The sequence below is a fragment of the Coenobita brevimanus genome, chromosome 110 (genome assembly GCF_032717465.1).
Source record: "Coenobita brevimanus isolate Jiangsu-jjx chromosome 110, ASM3271746v2, whole genome shotgun sequence".
Classification (NCBI taxonomy): Eukaryota; Metazoa; Arthropoda; class Malacostraca; order Decapoda; family Coenobitidae; genus Coenobita; species Coenobita brevimanus.
In genome coordinates, this window is record NC_137063.1 from 36,087,014 (window position 1) to 36,103,774 (window position 16,761).

At 40.6% G+C, this 16,761-nt stretch overlaps 1 protein-coding gene across 2 annotated transcripts in view; it reads right to left on the minus strand.

Annotated features, from left to right (window-relative positions):
- The window catches only part of LOC145417333 (cysteine protease ATG4B-like), a 387,500-nt gene that overhangs the window by 101,695 nt on the left and 269,044 nt on the right, over positions 1-16,761 (minus strand). For both annotated transcript variants that reach the window (XM_080286013.1, XM_080286012.1), the window contains one exon: positions 5,283-5,455. In XM_080286013.1, the coding sequence (XP_080142139.1) occupies positions 5,283-5,455 (173 nt within the window). The remainder of the gene's footprint in view (positions 1-5,282; positions 5,456-16,761) is intronic.

The window sequence follows — 16,761 nt, forward strand, 5'->3', positions numbered from 1 at the left end:
TCACAATACCATCATGCAGTGACTTCTTAACTTCCATACGCACCTCCCTATTTCTCATCACTGCTTTCAGTGTACCAACAACCTTCCTTCCCTGCTGTACCCTTTCACGTACTTCATCCCTCAAAGTTCCATCCTTACTCATCACACTACCCAAGTACTTGAATGCACTCACATTCTCCATATCCTCACCATCCAACCTCACTGCACACTCTGTGACTTCATTCCTCTCAAACGCCATAACTTTACTTTTGTTTACATTAACTTTCAGATTCCTCCTCCTACACACTGTCCCAAATTCATTCACCAAACCTTGCAACCCCCATTCATCTTCACTCAACAATACTGTATCATCAGCAAACAGCAACAACGGAAGCTTCCAAATCTCACCCTCATTCATTAGGGCCAGCCCCACATCCACTGCCCTACCTTGCACCTCCTTTACAACCCCATCCATATATATATTAAACAGCCATGGAGACATCACACACCCCTGTTTCTGTCCCACATTGAGATCAAAGAACTCACTCAGCTCACCATCCACTCGCACTCTAGCCCTAGCTCCCTCGTACATACTCTTCACAGCACTCAACAATTTCCCCTCCACTCCATATATTCTTAATACCTTCCACATACCTTGCCTATCTATTCTGTCAAAGCTTTCTCCAAGTCCATGAAGGCAGCATACACTTCCTTCCCTTCTCTAGATACTTCTCCACTAAACATCTTAGAACAAATATCTGATCTACACACCCTTTTCCCTTCCTAAATCCCCCTTGTTCTTCTCCAACTAGCTCCTCTGTCATATGCCTAACCCTATCAATGAGTATTCTACCATATATTTTACCAGTTACACTAAGAAGGCAAATACCCCTATGGTTAACACATACTTCTCTCTCCCCTTTTCCTTTGTACAGAGGAACAATTATACCTGATTTCCAGTCCTCTGGAACCCTTCCCTCTTCCCAAGCCAATCTACACAACTTCCATATCCACTCCACAACAATCTCACCCCCATATCTAAGCATTTCACCACACACACCATCAATTCCTGGGGCCTTTCCCAGCTTAATCTTCTTCATCGCTTCCACTATTTCCGACCTACTGATCTCTTCCTCCCTCCTCTCATCTCTTCTTCTCCCAGCCATTCCCCAACCACTTATACTCATACTGCTCTCACTCTCTACATTCAACAAATCCTCAAAGTGCTCCTTCCATCTCCTCAATTTCTCTCTCTTCTCCACCAACAATCTATTATTCCTATCTTTCACTCCCTTATTATTTCCCCTTTCACGCTGCCTTACTTTCTTTACCTCCTTCCAAAACAATTTCTTACTCTCCCTCCATTTCACACTCAGATTCCTCTCAAACTCTTCATCCACTTTCTTGTTACTCTCCTTCACTAGTCTCTTAACCTCCCTTCTCCTGCTCACATATACCTCTCTCTTCTCTCTCTCATCTTCTCCCCTACCTCTACTCGCCAACCATTCACCATATGCCTTCTTGTTTTGTTCCACAGCTCGTTTCACCTCATCATTCCACCATGCTGTCCCTTACACACCCTTGCATCTCCTCCTCACTCCACAAACCGCCTCACACGCTGCGCCTATCTCTTCCGTGAATATCTTACATACGTCTTCCACCCCTTCCATCTGCTCTAGCTCATACCTTCCCAATCTTTCTTCCACTATGCTCTTATACTCTGTCATTCTCTCACTATCTTGCAATTTCTCTACTCTTCTCACAGGAGCTGCTTCCTCCTGTCTTCCCCTTCGCCTCCTCAACCACTTTCTTTGCATCTTTACCTTGACCATCACTAAGTGATGGTCTGAGACTCCATTCCCCCACCCTCTCCACACTCTTGCATCCAACACTTGTCTTCTCATTCGCTCATCCACACACACGTAGTCTATCATTGCCTTTCGTTCAACAAGTTCACCATCCATCCTCCTCATTACTCTCCATGTATACTGGTGGATCATCTTATGACGAAAGTAGGTGTTGGCTATTGCCAACCCCTTACAAGCACAGATGTCCACCAAAGCACTACCATTCCCATCTACTTCAGCTGGCACACCCCACTGACCAACCACTCCATCCACTCATACATTCCCAACTTTGCCATTCATGTCTCCAATGAACAGCACTCTCTCGCTCCTGTATTAAACACAAACTAAAAAAAAAAACTTTTTTCTGTTCATTTTTTGCTCACCGCAGGGTGGGATAAAAAAAGGTAATCATGCACTCCACAGGTTAAGCACATGTACTGCGCAAATAGGTTAGGTACAGGTTAGAGGCGGGTATTGGTAAGGTCTGGGTATGCTAGGGGAATAGTGTTCATTATCCGGATGTTGCCACTACCTTGACATGCCTTTGGCTCCATTATGTCCGGGTAAATAAGAGATTACTGTAATTCCATCTTGTGTAGTGCTTGTGACGAGTGGGTGCATAAGAGATGTAGTGGTATTGGAGGTAGACTGCGAGATAATGCTGTTTTTATGTGTGTAGTGTGTCAGGGAGAGCACGTGGAGACTGTCAGGCGTGAAAGGACTGATCTTGCTGGTGAGTCTCTGGAGTGCGTCGAAGACTTTTGTTACTTGGGAGACATGTTATATGCTGGAGGTTGGGCTGGAGCTAGCTCTGTGGCTAGAGAGCTGTTGCCTCTCCCGACATTTAGAGAGCTCTCTCTCCGCGATAAGGGAATTTTGCATGCAGCAAGTGTTAGAAGTGTAATGGTTTGTGGTAGTGAGACCTGGGCAGCAAAGATAAATGATATTCACAAACTGAAATGTACAGAAATGACGATGGCTGGGTGGATGTGCAATGCATCCTTGAATGCAATACCTGGGGGGGTAGGTTTATGATGGAAGAGTTAAGGGGAAGAATGAGACTGTAGTGTATTGGTGTTGTGATGAGGCAGACTGAGATGGTTTGGGCATGTGGAGAGGATGGGGGATGACAACTAGGTGCACAAAGTGATGTTCACATTTGGGGTAGGGTTGCAAGAGGCAGACCAAAAAAGACCTGGAATGAGGTCAGAGTGTGTGACCTCAGGGATGAAAGACTGAATAGGGAGGCTGTCAGAGATCGAGCAGTATGGAAAGCCGCCATTGGGTGACCACGATCGATACAAGCAAGCATGTTGGAGCCTTTATAAATGAAACAAAATGAACAAGTCCTTAGGTTTCTCATGCAACAAATACTAAAAAATTTCTGCTAGCATGACCATTGTCATAAATGGTTAAAAATGTTGCCTTGTGAATAGTCTGATTTTTACTTTGGCAGGCAGGGTCTTTTAAATGACTTTTTTTTTTTTTCTACTCAACATAGGGGTCATTTCAAGGAAGAAAAGAGTGCCAAGTGGTAACTCATTACAACTGAAAGTAACTGCTTTAAAAGCAATTCAAAATCATTCTCCTGAACTGATGCAAAAACCTGTCTATTAGGGAAAAAAAAGATTAGTATGCAACTTCACCAAATAAGCTCTAAATTAATCAGGAAAACGACCCAATTGTTGAGAAAACTCAGGAAACATTTCAGAGAATGAAAAATGCAATTCTGAAAAAATAAAAAAAAATCTTGCTGTTATAAGAAGGGGTGAAATTGAATATATAAAGAAACAAATTCACATATGTAGTGAGCTGGCATTTAAGGTGGGCATTGGACAATAAATTCTGTTGATAAGTACATCTTTGACAAAAGTGAAAAACGCTGAGCTAGATGGGTTTTATTTTTATCTATATGATTAGAATGAAGTCATTCCTCATTATACATCAGGAATGTGTCCAAAAGTGCCACAGCTCTTTTTATACAACTGGTACTGTAAACTGGGAGGTACAGTACTTGCAAATCAGCTCTGTAGATGGCAAGGAGTTAACAGGCAAGATTTTTGCAATTTACTCCAGACCTAACAGCAAAAATAAACATAAAAACTGCTGACACACAGAGAACTTACTGCACACAAAACTCGCTGGAGATATAATACAATGAATACATACAGTAGAAGTATGTGGGGTTCTAATGATAGGAACTACACAAAACTCACTGGGGTTATGATACCAATAAATACACAAAACTCAATGAGGTTAGAATACCAATAAATACACAAACAGTTACCATACCAATAAATACACATAACTCACTGAGGTTACTTCATTCATTTATCATCTAAGCCAGTGTTGCCCCATGAGGAGCATGAAAGCCTGGGGCTGGGCAAGTTGATCCTGACATTTAAGATCAGAGTGACCAGCCTCATTCATCCACGAGTAGCATTATGTGAGCAATAAACCTCAACCACCTATTGGATATAAACCTGCACTGGCTCAGTCTAACTAGAATGCCTTAATTAGCCACTAAACCACCAGGCGCCATAATTTGGTTATATGGTTACCACCCAGCATAGTAAATGGTTTCCTGGTGACTGAGGTTATCATAAAAATAAATTCACCAAACTCATTAGGGCTAAAATACAAGGTGATATATTTTTTCTACTTTACACTACTGACAGGTACAGGCAGTCCCTATTATAAGCCTGCAATTTGTTTCAAAATAATAGATCTTTTTCCATACAATAAGTATCATGAACTGAGGGGCCTGGCAAATCAGCTTCACATAAGGTAAACTTGCAAAAGACTTTTGAACAAATACATGTAAAAAAGGATGATTTATGAAGGCTTACTGTACAGTTGTGAATAGTAATAACACTATATTTGAATAATAATGAAACTTACACAGTTTTCTAAAACCCTTGAATGGTTCTGAAGATTAGAGGACCTGTTTTGAAAGCAAGGGTTCAATCATTCAAACAATTAAATGATCCCATGCTTCTTCCTCTTAAGATATGCCTATGCAGTACTGAGTTGGTTTTGGTACAGCTTGTGTTTCCTATGGACTGGAAGCCAAACCAAGTGCTCAAACTAGCTAATTACCTTGCAACAGTTGCTGAAACTGCTGGGAAAAAAAAAAATTGCAAATGCTTTATAACATTTTTAAGAATGTTAGAGTATCAGCTTGGACCCTGACACTTATTTATGTGGTTGTTTCCTGCATCAGTGATGAATGTGTAGCTAGTTACCACACTTGTAACCACATTTTACTCCCACTGTCATACCTCCCAGGGTCAATGGTGGCCAACCATCTACTACAGCGCATTGTCTTGTTATGGTACTGATCATAAGGAAGTGGTCTGATATCAGTGTCTGAACTGTACTAAGTACTGTACATAACTCTCAAGTTTGAATAATTGGAAGAAACACAAAACTCTGTAATGGTAACCTGTGACTCACCAGTGCGAGTGAGGGGTCCAAGTGAAGGAATGGCATACGCTGTGCAAGGGGGCAGTGGTAAGAGGCATCAACGTCACTGTCATCACTGTCACCATCACCAACCACCGACTTTTTGATGCTCACACTCCCAGCCTCTTGGGTTGTGTGCGGGTCTAAGTACACAATCTCCTCACCTTAATAACAAAGATGAACTATCTTTGTAACATTTCCTATAAATATTTCTCACTGAATAAAATTACCCATTTTTATTGTGCTTCTGGTATCCCCTGATGATTTTATTCAGCTATGGGAACATTTTTTGAGCTGAAAGGGCAGACAAATGTCCCTCAACTCCCTTCCATATGCCTTGAAAGGAGGACTGGGGATTCCAAGAGAAGGGCTCCTTCAGCCTACAATCCACCATGTTCACATCCATATTAGCCTGGGGCCAAAACATTGGTAACATTAGCTCTTTCAATATCAGCAAGCAGGCTTTACTCCAGGGTTGGAAAAAAAATCACAGATTTTTTTTGTAAATAAAAAAAAAAATGATTTTTTTTTTTTATTTAAATAGGATTTTTGATTTAAATAAAAAAAAAAATTTATTTTATTTTTTTTCCAATCCTGTTTGTGCCTTTGGGAATTTTGTCAAAAGAGTACCATACCGGGTCTTTTTTCCTCTCACTTGCTGCAATGCATCCATTAGGCATGATTATATATCACTGTTCAAATAAACAGACTTACAAAATTGAAAATAATAATGTGAATGGGAAGTAGGAGTAAGGCAGTGCACCACAGGGTTGCACTTCTTGCTATGGAGGAAGTTACTCACACTCAGGGTTGGAAAAATTGGCATATATATATATATATATATATATATATATATATATATATATATATATATATATATATCTATCTATCTATCTATTGCCAGACGCCTCAATCCCGTTTGGGGTGGCCACAAACAAATCGCCTCCAAGTCGCCCTGTCCCCCGCCATTTCACTACCCTGCTCCCAACTCACACCCCCCTCTCTCATATACCTCTCCACCCCATCCCTCCATCTCATCCTCGGTCTCCCCCTCCCTCTTCCACCCTCCACCTCGCTCACATACACTCTCTTCGTCAGTCTTTCACCCTCCATCCTCTCCACATGGCCAAACCACCTCAGTGTGTTCCTCACAACGCTTCCTATCACATCCACATCAACACCACAACGCTCCTTTATATCCTCATTCGTCAGCCTGTCTCTCCACGTGACTCCACAAGCTCCTCTTAAATAACTCATTTCCACTGCTCTCACTCTTGACTTGTGTCCTTCCAACAACGTCCAAGCTTCACTTCCGTACGTTAGAGTTGGTATCACAATACTGTCATGTAGTAACTTTTTTACTTCCATGCTCACTTCCCTGTTTCTTATCACTGCTTTCAAGGAACCAGCAACCTTTCTTCCCTGCTGTACCCTTTCAAGCACTTCACCCTCCAAACCTCCATCCTTACTCATCACACTACCCAAATACTTAAACGTACTCACATTTTCCAATTCCTCACCATCCAACCTCGCTATACATTCACTGACTTCACCTCTCTCAAAGACCATCACTTTACTCTTCCCTACATTCACCTTTAGGTTCCGTTTCTTACACACTCTCTCAAACTCATCCACCAAGCCTTGCAGCTCCCCTTCATCTTCACTCAACAACACAGTATCATCTGCAAACAACAGTACAGGGAGTTTCCAAACACTATCCTCTCTCACCAGGGCCACTCCAACATCCACTACCCTACCTTGTACCTCTTTTATTACCCCATCCATGTACAGATTGAACAACCATGGAGACATGACACATCCCTGTTTCAAACCAACTTTCAAAGAGAAAAATTCACTTAGTTCACCATCCACACGCACTGCAGCCTTAGCACCATCATACATACTCTTCACAGCATTCAACAACTTCCCATCTACTCCATATATTCTTAACACTTTCCACAATCCTTGTCTATCCACCCTGTCATATGCTTTCTCCAAATCCATGAAAGCCGCATACAACTTCTTTCCCTTCTCTAGAAACTTTTCCACTAAAGATCTAAGAATGAATATCTGATCTACACAACCTCTTCCCTTCCTAAAGCCTCCCTGTTCTTCTCCAACTAATTTCTCTGTTCTTTCTCTAACTCTGTCTATAAGTATCCTACCATACACTTTTCCTATTATACTAAGAAGACAAATGCCCCTATGATTACCACACACTTCTTTTTCCCCTTTTCCTTTGTACAAGGGAATAATTATACCTGACTTCCAATCCTCCGGGACTCTACCTTCCTCCCAGGCCAATCTGCACATCTTCCACATCCATTCTACTACTATCTCTCCCCCATGCTTCAGCATCTCACCACACACTCCATCAATTCCTGGGGCTTTCCCCGATTTAACTTTCTTCATTGCTTCCACAACCTCTATCCTACTGATTTCTACCTGTCTTCTCACCTCCCTCCTTCTCCCAGCCATTCCCCAGCCACTTATACTCGCATTACTTCCATCCTCTACGTTCAACAATTCCTTAAAGTGTTCTCTCCATCTGCTCACTTTTTTCTCCCTTCTCCACTAGTAATCTACCATGTTTATCTTTCACTCCCCTGCTAACTTCACTTCCACCCTGTCTTACTCTTTTCACTTCTCTCCAGAACATTTTCTTACAGTCCCTCCACTTTACACTCAAATTCCTTCCAAATTCCTGATCCACTCTCTTCTTACTCTCTCTTACTAATCTTTTCACCTCTCTCTTCCTTTCCACATATAACTCTCTCTTCTGCCTCTCAACTTCTTCCACGCCCCTATTTCTCATCCATTCATTGTATGCTTTCTTCTTTTGTGCCACAGCCTGTTTCACCTCTTCAGTCCACCACGCTGTTCCTTGCACCCCCCTCCGTCTTCTCTTCCTTCCACACACCACATCACATGCTGCACATATTTCTTCTGTAAATATCTTACACACACCTTCCACGTCTCCCATCTGCTCCAATTCATATTTGCCCAATCGTTCCTCCACTTCTCTCTTATACTCTGCCTTTTTCTCATCCTCTTGTAACCTTTCCACTCTCCTTGCAACTACTCCTTCCTCTCGTCTTTCCCTTCTTCTATTCCTCCATCTTACTTGCATCCTAATTCTGGCCACCACCAAGTAGTGGTCAGAAAGGCCACTCCCCCAACCTCTATAAACTCTTGCATCCAATATACATCTTCGCATCCTTTCATCCACACATATATATATATATATATATATTTTTTTATCTGTAGTATTTTATATAAATCAGATTCTTTAAAATAAATTGATTGTTTTACTTAATTGAATTTTTAAAAATTAAATATAAATATATTTTTTCACTTTTATAAAGACTTTCTTTTTTACTAAGCCTTTATCAATGATAAATGAAATCATATTTTGGTATCATACATTTATTACCCAAAAGTTGCTATACAACTTGAAAAGACCTGATGCATTAAAGACTTTCCTAACCGGAACATTTATTGTTATTATCAAAGAGCCTTCTTTCCTCTGTTTTTTAATGTTTGTCCTGTAACAAAAGGCACAAGTCAAGAGTCAAGAGTGAGAGCAGTGGAAATGAGTTATTTGAGAGGAGCCTGTGGAGTCACATGGAGAGACAGACTGACAAAGGAGGGTTGTGATGTGGATGTAGACGTGATAGGATGCGTTAGGAGAAACACAATGAGGTGGTTTGGCCATGTGGAGAGGATGGAGAGTGAGAGACTGATGAGGAGAGTGTATGAGAGTGAGGTGGAGGGGTAGAGAGAGAGAGGAGGAGGTCAAGGATGAGATGGAGGGATGAAGGGGAGAGGTATAAGAGAGAGGGGGGTGTGATTTGGGAGCAGGGCAGTGAAATGGCGGGGGACAGGGCGATGTGGAGGCGATTTGTTTGTGGCCACCCCGTATGGGATTAAGGCGTCTGGCAATAGATAGACAGACAGAACAAAAGGCAATCACTGGTGCCTGACTTGAGCAAGATCAGTACAGGAAGAGTACAGGTCAAGCAGACCTGATGCATCTGTACAATACACATCCATCACATTCTCTGTCTTCATTTTTACTGTATTTATAAAAAAAAATCAATTTTGATTTAAATCATGATTTTTTTTCACTTTGATTTAAATCAATTTAAATCACATGATTTAAATCATAACAACCCTGCTTTACTAATACAGAAACCATCTTGGCTGTTTCCATATAAAGAAAGATGCCATAATAATGATGGGAATTAAGCAAGTTTATTTTATAACAGGTCAGGGAATTCAAACTACAGTAATTACCAACATTCTATTCTGGGAAGGTATGACAAACAGGAAAAGAAAATGTATATCAACAACTAGGATTGTGGAAAGTGTTAAGAATATATGGAATAGATGGGAAGTTGTTGAATGCTGTGATGAGTATGTACGATGGTGCGAAGGCTGCAGTGCGTGTGGATGGTGAACTAAGTGAATTTTTCTCTTTGAAAGTTGGGTTGAAACAGGGATGTGTCATGTCTCCATGGTTGTTCAATCTGTACATGGATGGGGTAATAAAAGAGGTACAAGGTAGGGTAGTGATTGTTGGAGTGGCCCTGGTGAGAGAGGATAGTGTTTGGAAACTCCCTGTACTGTTGTTTGCAGATGATACCGTGTTGTTGAGTGAAGACGAAGGGGAGCTGCAAGGCTTGGTGGATGAGTTTGAGAGTGTGTGTAAGAAACGGAATCTAAAGGTGAATGTAGGGAAGAGTAATTTGATGGTCTTTGAGAGAGGTGAAGTCAGTGAATGTGCAGCGAGGTTGGATGGTGAGGAATTGGAAAATGTGAGTACGTTTAAGTACTTGGGTAGTGTGATGAGTAAGGATGGAGGTTTGGAGGGTGAAGTGCTTGAAAGGGTATAGCAGGGAAGAAAGGTTGCTGGTTCTTTGAAAGCAGTGATAAGAAACAGGGAAGTGAGCATGGAAGTGAAAAAGTTACTACATGACAGTATTGTGATACCAACTCTAACGTACGGAAGTGAAGCTTGGACGTTGTTGGAAGGACACAAGTCAAGAGTGAGAGCCGTGGAAATGAGTTATTTAAGAGGAGCCTGTGGAGTCACATGGAGAGACAGGCTGACGAATGGGGATATAAAGGAGCGTTGTGGTGTGGATGTGGATGTGATAGGAAGCATTATGAGGAACACACTGAGGTGGTTTGGCCATGTGGAGAGGATGGAGGGTCAAAGACTGACGAAGAGAGTGTATGTGAGTGAGGTGGAGGGGGAAAGAGGGAGGGGGAGGCCAAGGATGAGATGGAGAGATGGGGTGGAGAGGTATATGAGAGAGGGGGGTGTGAGTTGGGAGCAGGGGAGTGAAATGGCGGGGAACAGGGCGACTTGGAGGCGATTTGTTTGTGGCCACCCCAAACGGGATTGAGGCGTCTGGCAATAGATAGATAGATAGAACAACAAGGTGGAAAAAAATGGATCAAGGTGGCTGGGAGAACTTTGTATGGAGGAGTGCATGACAAGGATCTGGCACCTCTGTTCTGTCCCAGTAAAGTGACAGTTGTTGGATTGACTCAAGATGACTGAAGGTATGAAGCACGTAAGCATGGATGTTTATGACTGTGGGGTGGAGTCAGGATTCCTGGGGCTGGAATGATGAGTGAATGAGTGTGTGGCCTGGACAGACCTCTGGCCAGTTTCTTCTTCTATCAGGTATTTTCTTGCTCTCTGAGTACCCCATCCCATCCTCAAGTAGAAAAAGAGGTATGGATGACAATGACAATGATGATGATGATGATTTTCATGGGGTTAACCCATTGAATATGAAGACCTTCTTAATTTTTAACATTCTTTTTGGCTTTAAACAGTACAGTTCAGCTTTACCTTAAATTTTTTTTTTTTTCCTAACTCAATGAATTATGTCTAGTGGCCTCAGGTCCAAGACGCATTTCTTTAGTACTGTACTAGTTATCTTCAATGCAGCACACTCAAAATATTAAGTAAAAATGAAATCAGTTTAGTACATATGGAACACTTAAGAAATCCGAGGACTTGAGGGGGGAGGGGGAGACCGTTATTCCGCGAAGTCTCACAAGAGGTGCTGCAGTCAATGAAAACATGCATTGGCCAGGAGGTGCAGCAGCCAATCAAAACATTCATTTGCACATGATGTCACCAAGCATCAGTCTCCCTGTGCTCTTTGGTGTAAATGCATAACACCATAAGAGCATGTTGGAACAAACTGCAGGAGAGCTCTCATTAATAAGTCATGATAACTTTATGACAGGAATTGTCTTTCATAACCGTATAATTCACTTATGAAACTCAAATTCTGCAGATATAACATTTTGGTACTAACAAGCACCAAGTCAGGTTTGCTGACATTTGTGATGGCAGCCTACAGACTGGGGACACTGGATCAGTTCGAACCTCAAATTCATTCACCCCCAAATCATTTCAGCTAGTTAAGTTTGGTTAAATTAAGTTAGATTAGGTTAGGTTAATGGAAATTAAAAATTAGAGAATGAATGACTTTGGAGTAGAATCAACCTGAAGGTCTGACATGGCAAGCAGCCACCTGCCCTGATTTGCTTGTAAAACTGGTAAAACTTCACATTTCTTCACATTTTAAAATCTACCACAAAGATACATTGATGCATTAGTATTATGCACAAAAAAAAAAAAAAAAAAAAAAAAAAAAAAAAAAAAGCGTGTGTGTGTGTGTGTGTGTGTGTGTGTATTTACCTATTTGTAGTATACAGGAATTGAGCAATGCTCGTGTTGTCCTGTCTCCATATCCACATTTATCAAGTCTACCTTTACACACATGAATGTTTTTCTCATGCACCACCTCTTTGTCTAAGTCGTTCCAAATATTTAAGTATTTACCTAATATACCTAATTGTGATATACACGGAATGTACTATGCTCGTGGGTTTCTGTCGCTGTTTCTCAATAAGTCAAATTTAACTTTAAACTCGTTTAACTTTTTAGACTGGACAATCTCTTTGTCCAGGCTATTCCATATGTCTATACTTCTGTAAGGAAAGCTATATTTCTTGATATCCTTCAAGCAGCTTGACTTTTTCAATTTCATTCCATGTCCTCTTGTTGCTCTCTTATCCCATACAAACAGATCTTCTTTGTCAATTTTATCTACTCCCACCATGGTCCTGAACACCGCAATCATGTCTCCCCTCTTTCTCCTTTCCTCTAACGAAGGCAAATCCAGTTTTTCCAGCCTCTCTCTGTATGACAGGTCTGTCAGACTGGGGACCATCTTGGTTGCTGTTCTTTGTATTCTCTCAATCTTGTTTATATCTTTCTTTTTGTGTGGGGACCACACTACCGCTGCATATTCTAACCTGGGGCGGATCATGGCCACTATCAATTTTTTCATCATTTCCTCATCCATATAATGAAATGCTACTCTAATGTTAGTCAAGAGCTTATAAGTCTCTCCAACTATCTTGTTAATGTGCTTTTCTGGTGACAAACTATCTTGGACCAGCACTCCCAAATCTTTCTCTTCTCTCCTTTTTGTGATTAATTCATTACCCAAAAAATAATTCAGTGATGGTCTCCTGGTACTTTTACCCATTTCCAATATTTTACATTTCTTTACATTAAATTTCTTTTCCCACGTCCGGCTCCAATTGTGTATCCTATCCAAATCCTCAAGCAGTATTTTACAATGCTCCTCAACCTCTATCTTCCTCAAGATCTTTACATCATCAGCAAACAGACTCGCATAACTGTTCACTCCATCTACCATATCATTTACGTAAATCAGGAACATTAATGGCGCCAACACTGAGCCTTGAGGGACTCCACTTGTTACTTCCCTCCATCCAGACATCTTTTCCTTTATTACTGTCCTCATTTGTCTGTCTCTCAAAAAGTCTCTCATCCATTCCAGAAGTTTCCCCTTTAGTCCTCCTATATATTCTAGTTTCCACATTAGTCTCTTATGAGGTACCTTGTCAAAGGCCTTCTCTAAGTCTAAGTAAACACAATCCACCCAACCATCTCTCTCCTGTACCACCTCAATTGCTCTTGAGTAAAAGCTCAACAAGTTTGAAACACATGACCTTCCACTTCTGAATCCAAACTGACATTCAGCCAAAATATTAATCTCTTCCAGATATTTTATCCATCTGTCTTTCAGGATTCTCTCACACAATTTTGCGACCATGCTGGTTAGAGACACTGGTCTATAATTCAGGGGTTCTTCCCTGTTTCCTCCCTTGCAAATTGGTACCACATTTGCCCTCTTCCATTCTTTTGGCACTTTCCCCTCTTCCAGTGAGCATACAATTAAGCTGTGAATTTTATCCGCCAGTTGTTCTCTGCATTCCTTCAGTACCCAATTAGAAATTCCATCAGGTCCTGGGGCTTTCCTTACATCTTGAGTTTCCAGTAATTTATACACTTCCTGCACCTCCACTTTTATATCTTTCATCACCAGAACATTTCTAATCACTCCCTCCCCTTCCACAAGCTCCTTTTCTTTAGTGAAAACTGACTGGAAATGTTTGTTCATTATTTCTGCTTGCATTGCCGCATCCTTAAAGACCTCTCCATCTACTTTCAGCTTGGTGATTCCTTCCTTTTGTTTCAGTTTGCCATTAACAAATCTATAAAACAGTTTGGGTTCATCCTTGCATTTGTCAATTATATCTTTTTCAAAATTCCTTTCTTCTTCTCTACGTATTCTTGTGTATTCGTTTCTTGTTCTTTTATATTCTTCCTTTGTTCTGTCGTTACCTCTCTTTCTCCAATTGTTCCACGCCTTATCTCTCTCTTTTTTGGCTATCATACACCTTCTATTAAACCACTCCTTTTTCCTGTTTTCTTTCCCTCTTACTCTTGGTACAAATTTTTCCACTCCCAAATTACAGAGGTCTAGAAAGATATCCCACTTCCTCTGTATCTCTCTTGTTTCTCTGAATTTTCTCCAATTCGCATTTTCAAAAAAGTTTCTCAATCCTGTAAAATTTGCTTTCCCAAAGTTGTATCTTCCCTGTCTATGAAGCTCGTCTCTTGGCTCGACGTTTCCTATTAACATCTGGAACTCAATGACCACGTGATCACTTTTTCCCAAAGGACAGAGATATTCCAATGATTCTATTACATCGGGTTCTTTGGTGAACAGTAAATCTAACCTTGCTGGTGTGTCCTCACCTCGAAACCGTGTCTCTTCTTTGACCCACTGCGTCATCACATTATTCATTATTATATTTAATAACATAGTACCCCATGAATCCTCACCGCCTCCCGAGTACCATTCCTCCCAGTTCACCTCTTTACAATTAAAGTCACCCACCAAAATTATATTATTGCTTTTCTCAATTATTTTTTGCAAGTAGCTAGCCATATCTGACAACATCTCATGGTATTCGTCATCCTTCCATGCTCTCGTCCTTGGGGGAACATACACTACCGCCATATCTCTCTTAACATTCTCTCCAGTTTCTAATTTCATATATATCACTTCAGCCCTGCCTTCTCCCATTTCCACAGTATCTACATTTATGTTGTTCTTCACTGCTATCATCACTCCTCCTCCCTTTTTTTCTTTTCTGTCTTTTCTCCACAGTTTGTATTTACCATCTCCCAAATGAACATCAATATCTTCTCTTAATTTGGTCTCTACAAAGCACATGACATCAGGTTCATGTTCTCTCATGAAATCATTAATTTCGATCCTTGTCGATATGAAACCATCAACATTAGTATATATCACCTTCAAATTATTTTTGACATTATTAATACCCTCTTCTCTCCTACTCTCTGTCCGTACCACTTCCTCAACTTCTGATCTTTCACAACCATCCCCCCTAGTTTCCTTCACTTCTATTTCCTTAAATACCATTTCCTTACTTTCATATCCAATACTCTCCAAAAAAAAGTATTACGTTCTTCCTCTGTCCTCTTATCATTTTTTCCTTTCCTTCTTCCTTTAATGATTTTAAAACTTCTCTTTCTTCTTCATTCAGATCTTTTCTTATTATAATATTTTCCATCCCCGCCTCTTTGCTTAATTTCCAGGTCACTTTAAGTATCTCATTTATTACACTTTCTGATGTAAACTTGACTCTCATTGGTCTTGTTTCCCCTTTCTTATAAGGCCCTATCCTCCTTACTTCCTCAATTTCTTTTACCCACTTGTCTCCTTCGGGGTCAATCTTGCCTAATATTCCTCTCACCATGTTCGTGTCTCTCTCGAGTCTTACGAACCTAACCTTTTCTTCTTCTTCCCTGTTTCCAAATACTACCACACATCTGTTCCTTTCTACAGTTTCTCTCACTATTTTCTCTTTTTTCTTCAGTATTTTCACTACATTTTCTTCCACTTCTTTCTTGTTCATTTCCCTTTCTTCCTGGATGATCTCTCTTAAGCTGACCACTTCTTTCTGTTCTTCTTCTACGTGTGCCCACTTTGCCTTGTGTTCTTCTAATACATTACTCACCTTCTCCATTTTATTAGTACTCTCTTCAAGTTTCCTCCTCAGTTCAACATTTTCCCTCTTCAAATTCTTAATCTCTTTATTGGCTGTTTCGTTGGACTGGATTAGACTCTGTATGGTGGTTTCCGTATTTCCTGACACATCCTTTATCACTAGATTCTCTACTTTTTTTTCGAGTTCACTAATCCTCATAATTAATGTTTTCACCAGGTCCATGACATTAGTATTAGCATCAAATCCTTGAAATTCCATTCCCTCATTGTTTACATTTTCGGCCATGTTTAATGTAAAGTACCTAAACAGCTGTTACCGAATAAGCCACAAACATTCATGTATACTATTGCCAACAAATCTTTACATTTTTGGTAGTCTACCAACTTTCATTATTTTAAATTTAAAGAAAGACCCTAGGAGACAGGACAGACAAAATTCCTGAAACTACTCAAGGTTAGGAGCGATGCCTGGGACGTCCTCTCTCTCCGGCTGTTCGTGTGTGTGTGTGTGTGTGTGTGTATTTACCTATTTGTAGTATACAGGCAATGCTCGTGTTGTCCTGTCTCCATATCCACATTCATCTGGTCTACTTTTAAACACATGAATGTTTTTCGCCTGCACCACCTCTTCATCTAAGTCGTTCCAAATACTTATGTATTTATCTAATATACAGGAAATGAGCTACACTCGTGGGATCTTGTCTCTGTTTCTCAGTGTTAAATTTAGCTTTAAACTCAATTCAGTTTTTAGACTGGATGATATCTTTGTCAAGGCTATTCCACAGGTCTATACATCTATAAGGAAAACTATATTTCTTGATATCCTTCAAGCAGCTTGACTTCTTCAATTTCATTCCATGTCCTCTTGTTGCTCTCTTATCCCATACAAACAGATCTTCTCAGTCAATTTTATCTACTCCTATCATGGTCCTGAACACTGCGATCATGTCTCCCCTCTTTCTCCTTTCCTCTAAGGAAGGTAAATCTAACTTTTCCAGCCTCTCTCTGTATGACAGATCTGCCAG